This window comes from Ovis aries, chromosome 19, assembly GCF_016772045.2.
Source record: "Ovis aries strain OAR_USU_Benz2616 breed Rambouillet chromosome 19, ARS-UI_Ramb_v3.0, whole genome shotgun sequence".
In the NCBI taxonomy this organism is placed as follows: Eukaryota; Metazoa; Chordata; class Mammalia; order Artiodactyla; family Bovidae; genus Ovis; species Ovis aries.
The window spans coordinates 2,896,487-2,911,628 of NC_056072.1; the positions used below are offsets into that span (position 1 = coordinate 2,896,487).

General features: G+C 37.3%; 1 protein-coding gene across 1 annotated transcript in view; it reads left to right on the plus strand.

Annotated features, from left to right (window-relative positions):
- Positions 1–15,142, plus strand: part of ZCWPW2 (zinc finger CW-type and PWWP domain containing 2) — a 153,443-nt gene that overhangs the window by 95,372 nt on the left and 42,929 nt on the right. The window contains exon 7 of the mRNA XM_027958145.2: positions 1,213–1,324. Coding sequence (XP_027813946.1) covers positions 1,213–1,324 — 112 coding nt within the window. The remainder of the gene's footprint in view (positions 1–1,212; positions 1,325–15,142) is intronic.

Below are 15,142 nucleotides of genomic sequence, written 5' to 3' on the forward strand. Positions count from 1 at the left end.
TTTTTAACCTAAAGTTTCTTTTATTCCATTTTTCTTTTCAAATTAAATTTTCCAGCTGTTATTTTTTAAAAAATATTTTGGCTATGCTACATGGCATGTGGGATCTTAGTTCCCAAACCATGATCAAACCCATCCCCCCTGTTTTGGCAGCATGGGGTCTTAACCACTGGACCACCAGGGAAGTCTCTGAAGTTATATTTTTTTAAATTGAATATATATTTAGAAAAAGAACTGTATTCAAGTAAAATAACATGTATTGATCACTTATTATGCCAGAAAACTCTCTCATCTATTATTCCTTTAATACTTACTGAATTTAATACTTATTGTTTCCTTTAATACTTATGGTGATTGCATTAGCCACATTTTATAGGTGAAGAAATTGGGCACAGAAAGTTTCAAAAAATTGTATGAATATGCCAGCTATCTGCTATAACACCAAAACTAGATGTGAGTGGAATTAGTTTTACTACAGTAAGAAACTGTGCCTTTCAATTTTTATTATTACATTACCATTGCCTTGTTACTTAAAGAGGAGTCAAAATTATTCTTATAAAATGTAATAATATTCACTACTTTGTTACACTGGTGGTCTTAACTATCTGTTAACTAAGTCTGAGACAAATCATATTAAAATATCTTAGTGAATTGAGTATCTGACCCTTTTGGCTATTAACATACAAAATTTCTCCAACTTTGCTATATTCTAAAATAAACCAAAAAATAATAATCAAAGTCTAATGTATTATACTGTGGTATTGGAGAAGACTCTTGAGAGTCCCTTGGACTGCCAGGAGATCCAACCAGTCCATTCTGAAGGAGATCAGCCCTGGGATTTCTTTGGAAGGAATGATGCTAAAGCTGAAACTCCAGTACTCTGGCCACGTCATGCGAAGAGTTGACTCATTGGAAAAGACTGTGATGCTGGGAGGGATTGGGGGCAGGAGGAGAAGGGGATAACTGAGGATGAGATGGCTGGATGGCATCACAGACTCGATGGACCTAAGTCTGAGTGAACTCTGGGAGATGGTGACGGACAGGGAGGCCTTGCATGCTGCGATTCATGGGGTCGCAAAGAGTCGGACACGACTGAGCTACTGAACTGAACTGAATGTATTGTACAGTGCTTAGTTTTAGTTCAAACTCAACAGCTGAACCTGTTAAAAAAATACACTTAAAGATGAATCTTACTATTTTTCTGTCTCTCTTTAGCCAGAAAAATGTAAGAAAAATAAGTGGTATAAGAGTGCCCTGCAAGAAGCATACCTCCTCTATGGATGTTCTCATGAGCAACGGCTGGAAAGATGCTACCTATCAAAACAGGGTATGTGCGTTGTTTATTCTTCACCACCACAAAACAAGGATTTATTCAAGAGTGTCTTTCCAAAACATTTTTGCACATTTAAAAATCTCTCTTTCTGTTTCATAGGAAAATAGTATATCTTTGTCCAATGAAAATTTATTCTTATATGGATTAATAGTATTTATTTTTTGCCCTCTGACACTATTTTCCATGACTAAACATGCAGTCCATTTTAAAAAATTAATTTCTGTTGGCGCATAGCTGCTTTACAATGTTGTATTATTTTCTGCTGTGCAGCAGAGTGAATCAGCTGTATATATACATATATTCCTTCTTTTTCAGATTTCTTTCCCATTTAAGTCACCACAGAGGATGGTGAAGAGTCCCCTGTGTTAGGTTCTCATTAGTTGTCTATTTTATGCTCAGTGTCAATAGTGTATATACGTCAGTCCCAATCTCCCAATTCATCCCACTCCAGCATCTCCCCTCGGTAACTATAAATTTGTTTTCTACATCTGTAGTTTCTGTTTCTACTTTGCAAATAAGTTCATCTCTACCGTTTTTCTAAATTCCATGTAAAGTGGTATTATATCAATGTAATATTTGTTTTTCTCTTTCTGACTTACTTCACTCTGTCTTATAATCTCTAGGTCCATCCATGTCTCTGCAAATGTCACTTTTTCATTCCTTTTTGTGGCTGAGTAGTATTCTTTTATCTCTTCTTTATCTATTCCTCTGTTGATGGACATTTAGGTTGTTTCCATGTCTTGGCTCATGTAAATAGTGCTGCAAAGAACACTGAGGCACATGCTTCTTTTCAGATTATAGTTTTCTCTAGATATATGTCCAGGAATGGGATTGCTGGATCATATGGTAGCTCTATTTTTAGTTTTTTAAGGAGCCTCCATCCTGTTCTCCATAGTGGCTGCACCAATTTACATTCCCACCAAAAGTATAGGAGGGTTCCCTTTTTTTTACAACCTCTCCAGCATTTATTATTTGTAAACTTTCTGATGATGGCCATTCTTACCAGTGTGAGGTGATAATTCATGCAATTTGATTTGCATTTCTCTAATAATTAGTTATGTTGAGCATCTTTTCATGTGTTGTTTGGCTTTCTATATATCCTTTTGGAGTAGTGTCTATTTAGTGAGCACTCTATTTAAATGTAGGTGTTTTAATTAATGCTTTTGTCATCTATATTCTTAACCTTTCTACATAGATTCTCTTGTGTATTTCAAAGCATTTATTTCAAAATTAGAAGCTATGGCTTTAAAAATACATTCCTTGAGTGAAACTTTTATTTGGATACGCTATATTATTTTAGAACAAAGTATTTTTCAAAATGTTTAATTTTTAAAAAAATTCAAGGCAGAGATAAAAAGTTATCTTTAACTATTTTAATTAGGTAAAAAAGTATAATATTTCAAAGCATCCTCAAAGTTCTCTTGAATCATAAATATTGTGGTTTATGGGTACCTTTTTAAATGAATTCATAGGGTTTGTAGCAGCTATAATACATTTTTAACTCTAAAAAATTTAATAGTTGCATGGAAATGATTTTTCAATAAATAAATATATTTAAATTTTTTTCTGCTTAGTGATCATAAGGATATATATTTTTTTCTTACAAGGCACCTTCTGATTTTCTCCACCTTAAGTTCTAAAGCAGATTTTTCTAAGGGAGGATCTGGTCTTTTGTGCTTACTGAATTTTAAAGTAAGAGTGATATTTTTTCTCCTGTAGGAAAGTTTAAAACATATATAAAAACATTTTATTTGAGAAAAAGTTTAAATATTAACCTAGCCACCTAAGTTTAGATTTTAAAGCATATAAATAGATTTGAAAAGAATGGAAAAAGAATGATAAGCAAACTCCTGTGGTCAAGACTTTTATTAACACAAATGTGATTTTATTCCTTAAGCTGAAAATATAATGTCTCTGTTTATTAGCAATAAAGGTTGAACTCACTTTATTGTCACAAATACAATTTTGTGCTTTGCATGGGCTATACATTTCTCTGTGTACCCAGAATAAACTGAAATATTTAGTTTTTTCAACATTAATATTTTGTGGTAATGTGGCGTCTTTTACTTTTTGAAAGTTACATTGCAGCCATTCCACGCTGGCAGTAGCCTGGTCTCAGTAAGTTACTCTGCCTTTGCTCTTGCTGTGTGTGCCAGGGAGTCCATGTCTGCATCCTTTGGCATTCTTACGTGTCCAGAGACCTGGAACGGGGTTATTTCTGATTGATTTTGCAGCAGCAAACCATTTTCTTTATGAAAGTCTGATGGTTTTCGCATGCAGAATTTGTATAATTCAGCCTGATTATAGAAAGCCATGTGCCTAAGGACTCTCATTTTGTGCCTGAAGTTTCCCAAATTGACGGGCATGAACAGACTTCTAGGAGTTAAGTCTGTGTCACAGGCTCACTCACTTCATACTCCCTCTTTACTGCCTCCAAAAGAGAATTTAGTCCTGTGCCTGCTTAGCTTCTAGAGTGAATTCGAGGATGTATACAGCTTCTTATGGTAGTCCAAGTAGGTTTGAGAGATAATTAACCATTATTCAAATATTTTACAGAAGGTCAGTTACTTAAAAGGTTAGTTGCTTAGAGGCAAACCGTTTATTTCATTCCAGTAGCTGTGAGGATTTCTCTACTCCCAGTTATATTCCATTGTTTGTGTGTACCACAGTTTATTTATCCACTCACCCACGACTGAGCGACTAAACTGAACTGAACTGACCCATTGAAAACATCCTGGTTGCTTCCAGGTTTTCAGTTCAGTTCAGTCGCTCAGTCGTGTCCGACTCTTTGCGACCCCATGAATCGCAGCACTCCAGGCCTCCCTGTCCATCGCCAGCTCCCAGAGTTTACCCAAACTCATGTCCATCGAGTCCGTGATGCCATCCAGCCATCTCATCCTCTGTCGTCCCCTTCTTCTCCTGCCCCCAGTGCCTCCCAGCATCAAGGTCTTTTCCAGTGAGTGAACTCTTCGCATGAGGTGGCCAAAGTATTTGAGTTTCAGCTTTAGCATCAGTCCTTCCAGTGAACACCCAGGACCTTTAGGATGGACTGGTTGGATCTCCTTGCAGTCCAAGGGACTCTCAAGAGTCTTCTCCAACACCACAGTTCAAAAGCATCAATTCTTTGGCACTCGGCTTTCTTTCTAACCCAAACTTCCCTCTCATATGGTTGTAAATAAAAATGTTAACATCTGTTATAATTCATGATGCATAACCACCTCTACTCATTTGGAACATTTTTATTTTCTACATGAAGCTCCTCTTTTATACTTTAAAAATATGATGTGGATATAGTTCAGAAGAGAAGTAAAGGTCCTTTTAATTATCCAAATCTACATTTCCTGTTAACTGCTTTTCACTCTGTATGTCAGGGTTCTTACATGCAGAGATTTCTGAAGGGAGGAAATTAAACCTTTCTCACTAGGGAGAATTCAGCTCTTAGAAAATAGTAAATGCTGCTGAAGTTGAACACAGACATAGTGTTATTAACAGAGAAATCACTAGTGATTGTTATGTTTTAAAGTGTTACATCAGCGTTTTCCTTTGACATTTGAATTAGAGTGGTTCTGTTGCACTGGGAGACAGTTCTGCAACTTTTGAGTGTAAAAAGTACTTGAACAACAGTTTGGATGTTTCTGTTCCCAATTCATCTCCCTACTGGATGTTTTACTTAAGAATTGCTTACGTTTTGAGAAGAAACGTGAATTCTGTTCTATCATCATTAACTCTCAGTATATGATCAGGGTCTTTTGGATCCAGTTTTAGTCTTTTTGTGCAGTTTAGCTATTTGTACAGATTAGCATTTCATTGTGATTTTTATTATTGTCAGAGGGCTTCAGAAGAACAGGGAAATTTTTTTTTATTCAACAAAGTATGTTCTAAATTGTAACTACTACCAGGTCTCACTGGGCCCTTAAATCTGAAATGCATTGTGGAATTTCAACCATCTTATTTTTCCCTCTCGAAATATTTTGCTATTTTATCATTGCTCATCAATTATTCCCAACTGTTTGAAAGACAAATAATTATTTAAATGGAAGAATGATGAAATTACTTGAAAAGATGAGACAATAGTGAAATATATTACTGACAAACTATTTTTCCTAGTATTACAAGGGTTAAGATCTCTCCCTCACTCTCTAACACACACACACACACACACACACACACACACACACACACACACACACACACCAATTAGCTAAAATGGAAGAGAACATTGTTATCTAAAATCTACCAGACATTGTTTTAGGAACGTTATTTTATGTAGATTATATCATTTAAATCACAGTATGCCAATATATTACTCCTGCTTTATCAGTTAAGAAACTAAAGATCTGAGTGACAGTGTGCAGTATTTTATATTTTACATTGTCTAGTATAGTGACTTATGCCACGTAAATATTCTGTGTGTTTCAGTTAATTATATTAATTTGTTTGGGTACAATGTATATTTCAGATCCATATACTATTTTGCATAAAATCCATATACCTTTATTAAATGTAAAAAAACTGAGCACCTGCTGCATTGAAAAACGGTCCCTGCCTCAAGGCATATCCTGGCCTTGCAGAGTGCTTAGATATGTATCGAAGAAGCTGTTAAGACAAGGAAAAAAATTCTGTGACCTAAGATGACTATGAATTTGCGAAAGAGGTGGGTATTTCTCCTAGCTGAAGAATCATCTGTGGTGGTGGGTCATCTTGTACGTTCATCAGGAGGGAAACATACTCCAGAACGGGTTATTTCAAGCACCAGCTGAACATAGGAAAAAGGGAAATTTACACCTGGCAGCCAGTTGTAGGTATAAATATAATAACCTACTCCTCTAGTTTTCTGTTTTGTGAAAATAATTTTGTACTGCAAAATTTGCTCTTAGATGGCAAGCATTTATTTACTCTTATCCTGTTTGTTTTACATGCTCATTGTGATTATATTCCCATATCGATAAATCTCTTTTGTTCCTTTTTTAATTTTAATTTTAATTGAAGGATAACTGCTTTACCGCTAGTGTTACGTTGGTTTCTACCGTACAGCAACGTGAACCAGCTGTGTGTGTGTGCTTAGTCACTCAGTCGTATTTGACTCTTTGCAACTTCATGGTCTGTAGCCTGCCAGGCTCCTCTGTTCCTGGTATTCTTCAGGCAAGAATACTGGGGTGGGTAGCCATTCCTTTCTCTAGGATGTTTTCCTGACCCAGGGATCGAACCCAGGTCTCCTGCATTGCAGGAGGATTCTTTACTGCTTGAGGCACCAGGGAAGTTCTCAGTTTAGTTCAGTTCTATGTATACACATATCCCCTCCCTTTTGAACCTCCCTCCCACCCCACCTTCTCACCTTTCTAGGTCTTAACAGATCACCAGGCTGAGCTCCCTGTGTCATATAGCACCTTCTCACTGGCTGTGTATTTACCTGTGGTAAAGTATATATTTCAAAGCTACTCTCTCATCTTATCCTTGCCTTCTGCCACTGTGTCCACAAGTCTGTCTCTACATCTCTGTCTCTATTCCTGCCCTGCAAATAGGTTAATCAGTACCATTTTTCTAGATTTCATATGTATGAATTAATATATGACAATTGTTTTTCTCTTTCTGACTTATTTCACACTGTAAAATGGGCTGTAAGTTCATCCACGTCAATTCAACTGACTCAAATTCATTCCTTTTTATGGCTGAGTAATACACCACTGTATATATGTACCACAATTTCTTTATCCGTTCATCTGTTGATGGACATCTAGATTGCTTCCATGTCCTGTCTATTGTTGGTAGTACTGCAATGAACATTGGTACAAGTGCCTTTTTGAATTATTAGTTTTTCAGGGTATATGCCGAGTAGTGGGATTGCTGGGTCATATTGTTGTTGTTGTTGTTGTTGTTCAGGCACTAAGTCCTATTTGACTCTTTGCGACCCCATCGACCACACCACACCAAGCTTCCTTGTCCTTCACTCAGAGCTTGCTCAAACTCATGGCCATTGAGTCGGTGATGCCATCCAACCATCTCATCTTCTGTTGCCCCCTTTTCCTCCTGCCCTCAATCTTTCCTAGCATCAGAGTCTTCACATCAGTTGACCAAAGTATTAGAGGTTCAGCTTCAGCATACGCCCTTCCAATGAATATTCAGGGTTGATTTCTTTTAGGATTGACTGGTTTGTTCTCTTTGAGGTCCATGGGATTCTCATGCGTCTTCTCTAGCACCACAATTCAAAAGCATTATTTCTTTGATGCTCAGCCTTTTTTTATGGTCCAGCTGTCACATTGATACATGACTACTGAAAGAAACATATATTTGACTGTACGGACCTTTGGTAGCAAAGTGATGTCTCTGCTTTTAATACACTGTCTAGGTTTGTCATAGCTTTTCTTCCAAGAAGCAAGTGTCTTTTAATTTCAAAGGTCATATGGTAGCTTCATTCCTAGTTTTCTAAGGAATTTCCATAGTGTTCTCCATAATGGCTGTATCAATTTACATTCCCACCAACAGTGCAAGAAGGTTCTCTTTTCTCCACGTTCTCTCCAGTATTTATTGTTTGTTAGCCATCTGTATGTCTTTTTTGGAGAAATGTCGGTTGAAGTCTTCTGCCCATTTTTTGATTGGGTTGTTTGATTTTCTGATATTGAGCTGCATGAGCTGCTTGTATATTCTGGAATTTAATCCTTTGTCAGTTGCTTCTTTTGCAGTTATTTTCTCCCATTCTGAGGGTTGTCTTTTCATCTTGTTTATAGCTTCTTTACTGTGCAAAAGCTTTTAAGTTTAATTAGGTCCCATTTGTTTATTTCTGTTTTTATTTCCATTATTCTTGGAGGTGAGTCAAAGAGGATCTTTCTGTGATTTATGTCAAAAAGTGTTCTGCCTATGTTTTCTTTTTAAGAGTCTTATAGTTTGTGCTTACATTAGGGTCTTTAATCCATTTTGAGTTTATTTTTGTGTATGGTGTTATGAAGTTTTCTAATTTCATTCTTCTACACATAGCTATCCAGGTTTCCCAGCACCACTTATTGAAAAAGCTATCTTTCCATTGTATATTCTTGCCTGCTTTGTCAAAGATAAGGTGCCCATAGGTGTGTGTTTTATTCTAGGCTTTCTGTCTTGTTCCAGTGATCCATATTTCTGTTTTTGGCCAGTACCATACTATCTTGATTACTATAGCTTTGTTGTGCAGTCTGAAATCAGGAACATCGATTCCTGCAGCTCCATTTTTCTTTCTCAAGATTGCTTTGGCTATTTGGGGTCTTTTGTGTTCTCATACAAATTGTGAAATATTTTATTCTAGTTCTGTGAAAAATGCCATTGGTAATTTGATAGGGGTTGTATTGAGTTTGTAGATTGCTTTGGCTAGTATAGTTATTTTCACAATGTTGATTCTTCCCATCCTAGAATGTGATATATCTCTCCATCTGTTTGTGCCATCTTTAATTTCTTTCATCAGTATCATAGTTTTCTGTATACAGGTCTTTTACAGGTTTTTATCTTAGGAATAAACCTACCTAAGGAGAGAAATTAAGGAAATGATCCCATTCGCCATTGCAACAAACAGAATAAAATACCTGGGAATACTTCTTTAAATTTCAAAGGTAATATGGTAACTTCATTCTTAGTTTTCTAAGGAATTTCCATACTGTTCTCCATAGTGGCTGTATCAGTTTACATTCCCACCAACAGTGCAAGAAGGTTCTCTTTTCTCCACATCCTCTGCAGCATTTATTATTTGTAGATTTTTTGATGATTACCATTCTGACCAATGTGAGGTGATACCTCATCGTAGTTTTGATTTGCGTTTCTCTCATGATGAGTGATGTAGAGCATTTTTTCATGTGTCTTTTAGCCATCTGTCTGTCTTTTTTGGAGAAATGTCAGTTTAGGTCTTCTGCCCATTTTTTGATTGGGTTGTTTGCTTTTCTGATATTGAACTACTTGTGTATACTGGAGATTATTCTTTCATCAGTTGGAATATTCCTGGGTATTTTATTCTGTTTGTTGCAATGACAAATGGGATTGTTTCCTTAATTTCTCTTTCTGATTTTTCATTAGTAGTGTATAGGAATGCAAACAATTTCTGTGTATTAATTTTGTATCCTGAGACTTTACTAAATTCATTGATTAGCTCTAATAATTTTCTGGTGGCAACTTTAGCATTTTCTGTATACATACATTATCTTGTCATCTGTAGACAGAGTTTTACTTCTTTTCCAATCTATATTCCTTTTATTTGTTTTTCTTCTCTGATTGCCATGACTAGGACTTCCAAAACTATGTTGAATAACAGTGGTGAGAGTGCGCCCTCTTACCTTGTTCCTGATCTTAGAGGAAATGCTTTCAGTTTTTCACCATTGGAAATAATGTCTGCTGTGGATTTGTTGTACGTGGCCCTTGTTATGTTGAGGTAGGTTCCTTCTCTGTTCATTTTCTGGAGAGATTTTTTTTTTTTTAACATAAATGGGTATTGAATTTTGTTGAAAGATTTTTCTAAATCTATTAAGACTATCATGTGATTTTTATCTTTTATCAGAAGCCTTTTATCTTTCAAATTGTTAATATGGTATATCCCACTGATTTACATATATTGAAGTATCCTTGCATCCCTTGGATAAACCCCGCTTGATCATGGTGTATGATCCTTTTAACATGTTGTTAGATTCTTTTTGCTACTATATTTTTGGGGATTTTTAGATCTATATTCATTAGTGATATTGGCCTGAAGTTTTCTTTTTTTGTGATTTCCTTGTCTGGTTTTGGTACCAGGGTGATGGTGGCCTTGTAAAATGAGTTTGGGAGTGTTCCATCTGCAGTTTTTGGGAAGAATTTGAACAGGATAGAATTCACCTGTGAAGCCTTCTGGTGCTGGTCTTTTGTTTGTTGGAAGATTTTTGATCAGTTTCATTTTGTGCTTGTCATAGTTTTTGTCATCTCATGCTTTTTTTTTTTTGATGGGTGGGTCTATGTTCCTTTCTTACTAATTGTTTGGCCTGAGGTTTCCAGCAGTGGAGTTTGTGGGCACTGGGGTGAAGTGGGGTCTTGGTGTTCAGATGTGGATCTCTGGGATACCTCATCCTGATTAATATTCCCTGGGGCCTGATACTCTGGGTTAGTCTAGCAGTTTGAAATCAGTGCTCCCACCACAGGAGCTCAGGCCTGTTTCCTGGCCTGTGAGCTAGGATCCTGCAAGATGCAGGGTGCAGCAAAAAAAAAAAAAAAAAAGTAAAAACTAAAGAGCAGATCAATAACAGAGAATAAAATACAAAATAAATTTAAAATACTAACAGATATGTTAGAAAAGATATAAATCTATATGAAACAGGCTCTGGAGGGTAAAAGCAAACTTCAGTAGCAAAGAAGAAAAAAATAATAAAAAATAAAAAGGAGCAGAACAAAACAGAGAATAAAATACAAAATAAATTTAAAATACTAACAGATATGTTAGAAAACATATAAATCTATATGAAACAGGCTCTGGAGGGTAAAAGCAAACTTCAGTAGCAAAGAAGAAAAAAATAAAAAATAAAAAGAAGCAGAACAATAACAGAGAATAAAAATAAAAAGGATTTAGAAAACTAACAGATATATCAGAAAAAATGAGAGTATATATGAAACAACCCCTAGAGGGTAAAACAAGACACCAATGGCAAACAGAGAAAAAAAAAAGTGTGTGTGTGTGTGTGTCTGTGTGTGTGTGTATATATGTTTATGTTTATGTGTATATATATAGTATATATGTTTCAGTTCAGTTCAGTCGCTTAGTCGTGTCTGACTCTTTGCGACCCCATGAATTGCAGCACGCAAGGACCCCCTGTCCATCACCAACTCCCAGAGTTCACTCAGACTCATGTCCATCAAGTCCGTGATGCCATCCAGCCATCTCATCCTCTGTCATCCCCTTCTCCTCCTGCCCCCAATCCCTCCCAACATCAGAGTCTTTTCCAATGAGTCAACTCTTCGCATGAGGTGGCCAAAGTATTGGAGTTTCAGCTTTAGCATCATTCCTTCCAAAGAAATCCCAGGGCTGATCTCCTTCAGAATGGACTGGTTGGATCTCCTTGAAGTCCAAGGGACTCTCAAGAGTCTTCTCCAACACCACAGTTCAAATTCATCAATTCTTCGCACTCAGCTTTCTTCACAGCCCGACCCTCACATCCATACATGACCACTGGAAAAACTATATATAGCCTTGGCTAGACGGACCTTAGTTGGCAAAGTAATGTCTATGCTTCTGAATATGCTATCTAGGTTGGTCATAACTTTTCTTCCAAGGAGTAAGCGTCTTTTAATTTCATGGCTGCCGTCACCATGTGCAGTGATTTTGGAGCCCCCCAAAATAGTCTGACACTGTTTCCACTGTTTCCCATCTATTTCCCATGAAGTGATGGGACCGGATGCCATGATCTTCATTTTCTGAATGCTGAGCTTTAAGCCAACTTTTTCACTCTCTTCTTTCACTTTCATCAAGAGGCTTTTGAGTTCCTCTTCACTTTCTGCCATAAGGGTGGTGTCATCTGTATATCTGAGGTGACTGATATTTCTCCTGGCAATCTTGATTCCAGCTTGTGTTTCTTCCAGTCCAGCATTTCTGATGATGTACTCTGCATATAAGTTAAATAAGCAGGGTGACAATATACCCCTTTGACGTACTCCTTTTCCTATCTGGAACCAGTCTGTTGTTCCATGTCCAGTTCTAACTGTTGCTTCCTGACGTGCATACAGATTTCTCAAGAGGCAGGTCAGGTGGTCTGGTATTCCCATCTCTTGCAGAATTTTCCACACTTTATTGTGATCCACAGAGTCAAAGGCTTTGGCATAGTCAATAAAGCAGAAATAGATGTTTTTCTGGAACGCTCTTGCTTTTCCATGATCCAGCAGATGTTGGCAATTTGATCTTTGGTTCCTCTGCCTTTTCTAAAACCAGCTTGAACATCAGGAAGTTCACGGTTCACGTATTGCTGAAACCTGGCTTGGAGAATTTTGAGCATTACATTACTAGCGTGTGAGATGAGTGCAATTGTGCAGTAGTTTGAGCATTCTTTGGCATTGCCTTTCTTTAGGATTGGAATGAAGACTGAACTTTTCCAGTCCTGTGGCCACTGCTGAGTTTTCCCAATTTGCTGGCATATTGAGTGCAGCACTTTCACAGCATCATCTTTCAGAATTTTAAATAGCTCAACTGGATTTCTATCACCTCCACTAGCTTTGTTCGTAGTGATGCTTTCTAAGGCCCACTTGACTTCACATTCCAGGATGTCTGGCTCTAGATGAGTGATCACACCATCGTGATGATCTGGGTCGTGAAGATCTTTTTTGTGCAATTCCTCTGTATATTCTTGTTACCTCTTCTTAATATCTTCTGCTTCTATTAGGTCCATACCATTTCTGTCCTTTATCGAGCCCATCTTTGCATGAAATGTTCCCTTGGTATCTCTAATTTTCTTGAAGAGATCTCTAGTCTTTCCCATTCTGTTCTTTTCCTCTATTTTTTTGCATTGATCGCTGAGGAAGGCTTTCTTATCTCTTCTTGCTCTTCTCTGGAACTCTGCATTCAGATGCTTATATCTTTCCTTTTCTCCTTTGCTTTTCACCTCTCTTCTTTTCACAGCTATTTGTAAGGCCTCCCCAGACAGCCATTTTGCTTTTTTGCATTTCTTTTCCATGGGGATGGTCTTAATCCCTGTCTCCTATACAATGTCACGAACCTCATTCTATAGTTCATCAGGCACTCTATCAGATCTAGGCCCTTAAATCTATTTCTCACTTCCACTGTATAATCATAGTGATTTGATTTAGGTCATACTTGAATGGTCTAGCGGTTTTCCCTACTTTCTTCAATTTAATCTGAATTTGGTAATAAGGAGTTCGTGATCTGAGCCACAGTCAGCTCCTGGTCTTGTTTTTGCTGACTGTATAGAGCTTCTCCATCTTTGGCTGCAAAGAATATAATCAATCTGATTTTGGTGTTGACCATCTGGTGATGCCCATGTGTAGAGTCTTCTCTTGTGTTGTTGGAAGAGGGTGTTTGCTACGACCAGTGCATTTTCTTGGCAAAACTCTATTAGTCTTTGCCCTGTTTCGTTCCTCATTCCAAGGTGAAATTTGCCTGTTACTCCAGGTGTTTCTTGACTTCCTACTTTTGCATTCCAGTCCCCTGTAATGAAAAGGACATCTTTTTGGGTGTTAGTTCTAGAACGTCTTTTAGGTCTTCATAGAACCGTTCAACTTCAGCTTCTTCAGCATTACTGGTTGGGGCATAGACTTGGATTACTATGATATTGAATGGTTTGCCTTGGAGACGAACAGAGATCATTCTGTCGTTTTTGTGATTGCATCCAAGTACTGCATTTCGGACTCTTTTGTTGACCATGATGGCTACTCCATTTCTTCTGAGGGATTCCTGCCTGCAGTAGTAGATATAATGGTCATCTGAGTTAAATTCACCCATTCCAGTCCATTTTAGTTTGCTGATTCCTAGAATGTCAACGTTCACCCTTGCCATCTCTTGTTTGACCACTTCCAATTTGCCATGATTCATGGACCTGACATTCCAGGTTTTATGCAATATTGCTCTTTACAGCATCGGACCTTGCTTCTATCACCGGTCACATCCACAACTGGGTATTGTTTTTGCTTTGGCTCCATCCCTTTGTTCTTTCTGGAGTTATTTCTCCACTGATCTCCAGTAGCGTGTTTGGCACCTACTGACCTGGGGAGTTCCTCTTTCAGTATCCTATCATTTTGCCTTTTCATTTTTCATTACCACAGTATTAAGGTTTCTAAAACAGATCTATGGATAAATATTTACATAGAATCTATTCAATTATGGAATTCCAGATTGAAAATTTTTTTTAAAAAGATGAGTTTTGCCAATGATTGTTACTAATACACACACATACATATTTTACACATATCAAAATGATCTTTAAATAATTTTCTATACAGTTGACCCTTGAACAACATGAGTTGAAACTGAGCAGGTTCACTTATACACAGATTTCAGCGAATTCACTTAATAAATATATGAAAAATGTGGGGAGATTGGTGACAATTTCAAAAAATTTACAGATGAACTGCATAACCTAAAAAAATTTGAGAAAAGTGTATATCATAAGTGATTAAATTATATGTAGATAGCAGGCTATTTTAATCATTTACTACCATGAAATACACACAAATATGTTATAAAAATTAAAACTTATTAAAATGTACATAGACACAGATTGTATATGGTGCCATTTGTAGCCGGATGAAATGTAAACAAACATAAAAACGCAGTATTAAACCATGATTGCATACAGGTAAGTATTGTGCACACACTGTGCTATGTTAATACTTTCCCAGCTACCTCCTGCTGCTGTCACAGTGAGCACAGATGTAGTGCACACCTGTGCAAATGCTGTGACATGGGTCACCTCTGCACAAGCACTTCATCTCTCCGCTAAAGTTCCGTATCACAATGGAAAGTGTTCTCTTGCAGTTCTCACATATTTTCCATGCAATACCATAAGCCCTGAACAATACCATAGAACCCACGAAGTGCCACTAATGATGCTGAAAGTGCACCCAGGAAATAGGTCATGATGTTCCAAGGAAAAACAGAATTACTTGATACGGACCATAGACTGAGGTCTGCAACTGAAGTTGCCACCATTTCAAGATGGATGAATCCAACCATGGTAAAAAAGTGAAACAAAAGGAAATTTGTGAAGCTATCACTTTAGCTACACTGCTGCTGCTGCTGCTAAGTCACTTCAGTCATGTCCAACTCTGTGCGACCCCATAGACGGCAACCCACCAGGCTCCTCCGTCCATGGGATTCTCCAGGCAGGAGTG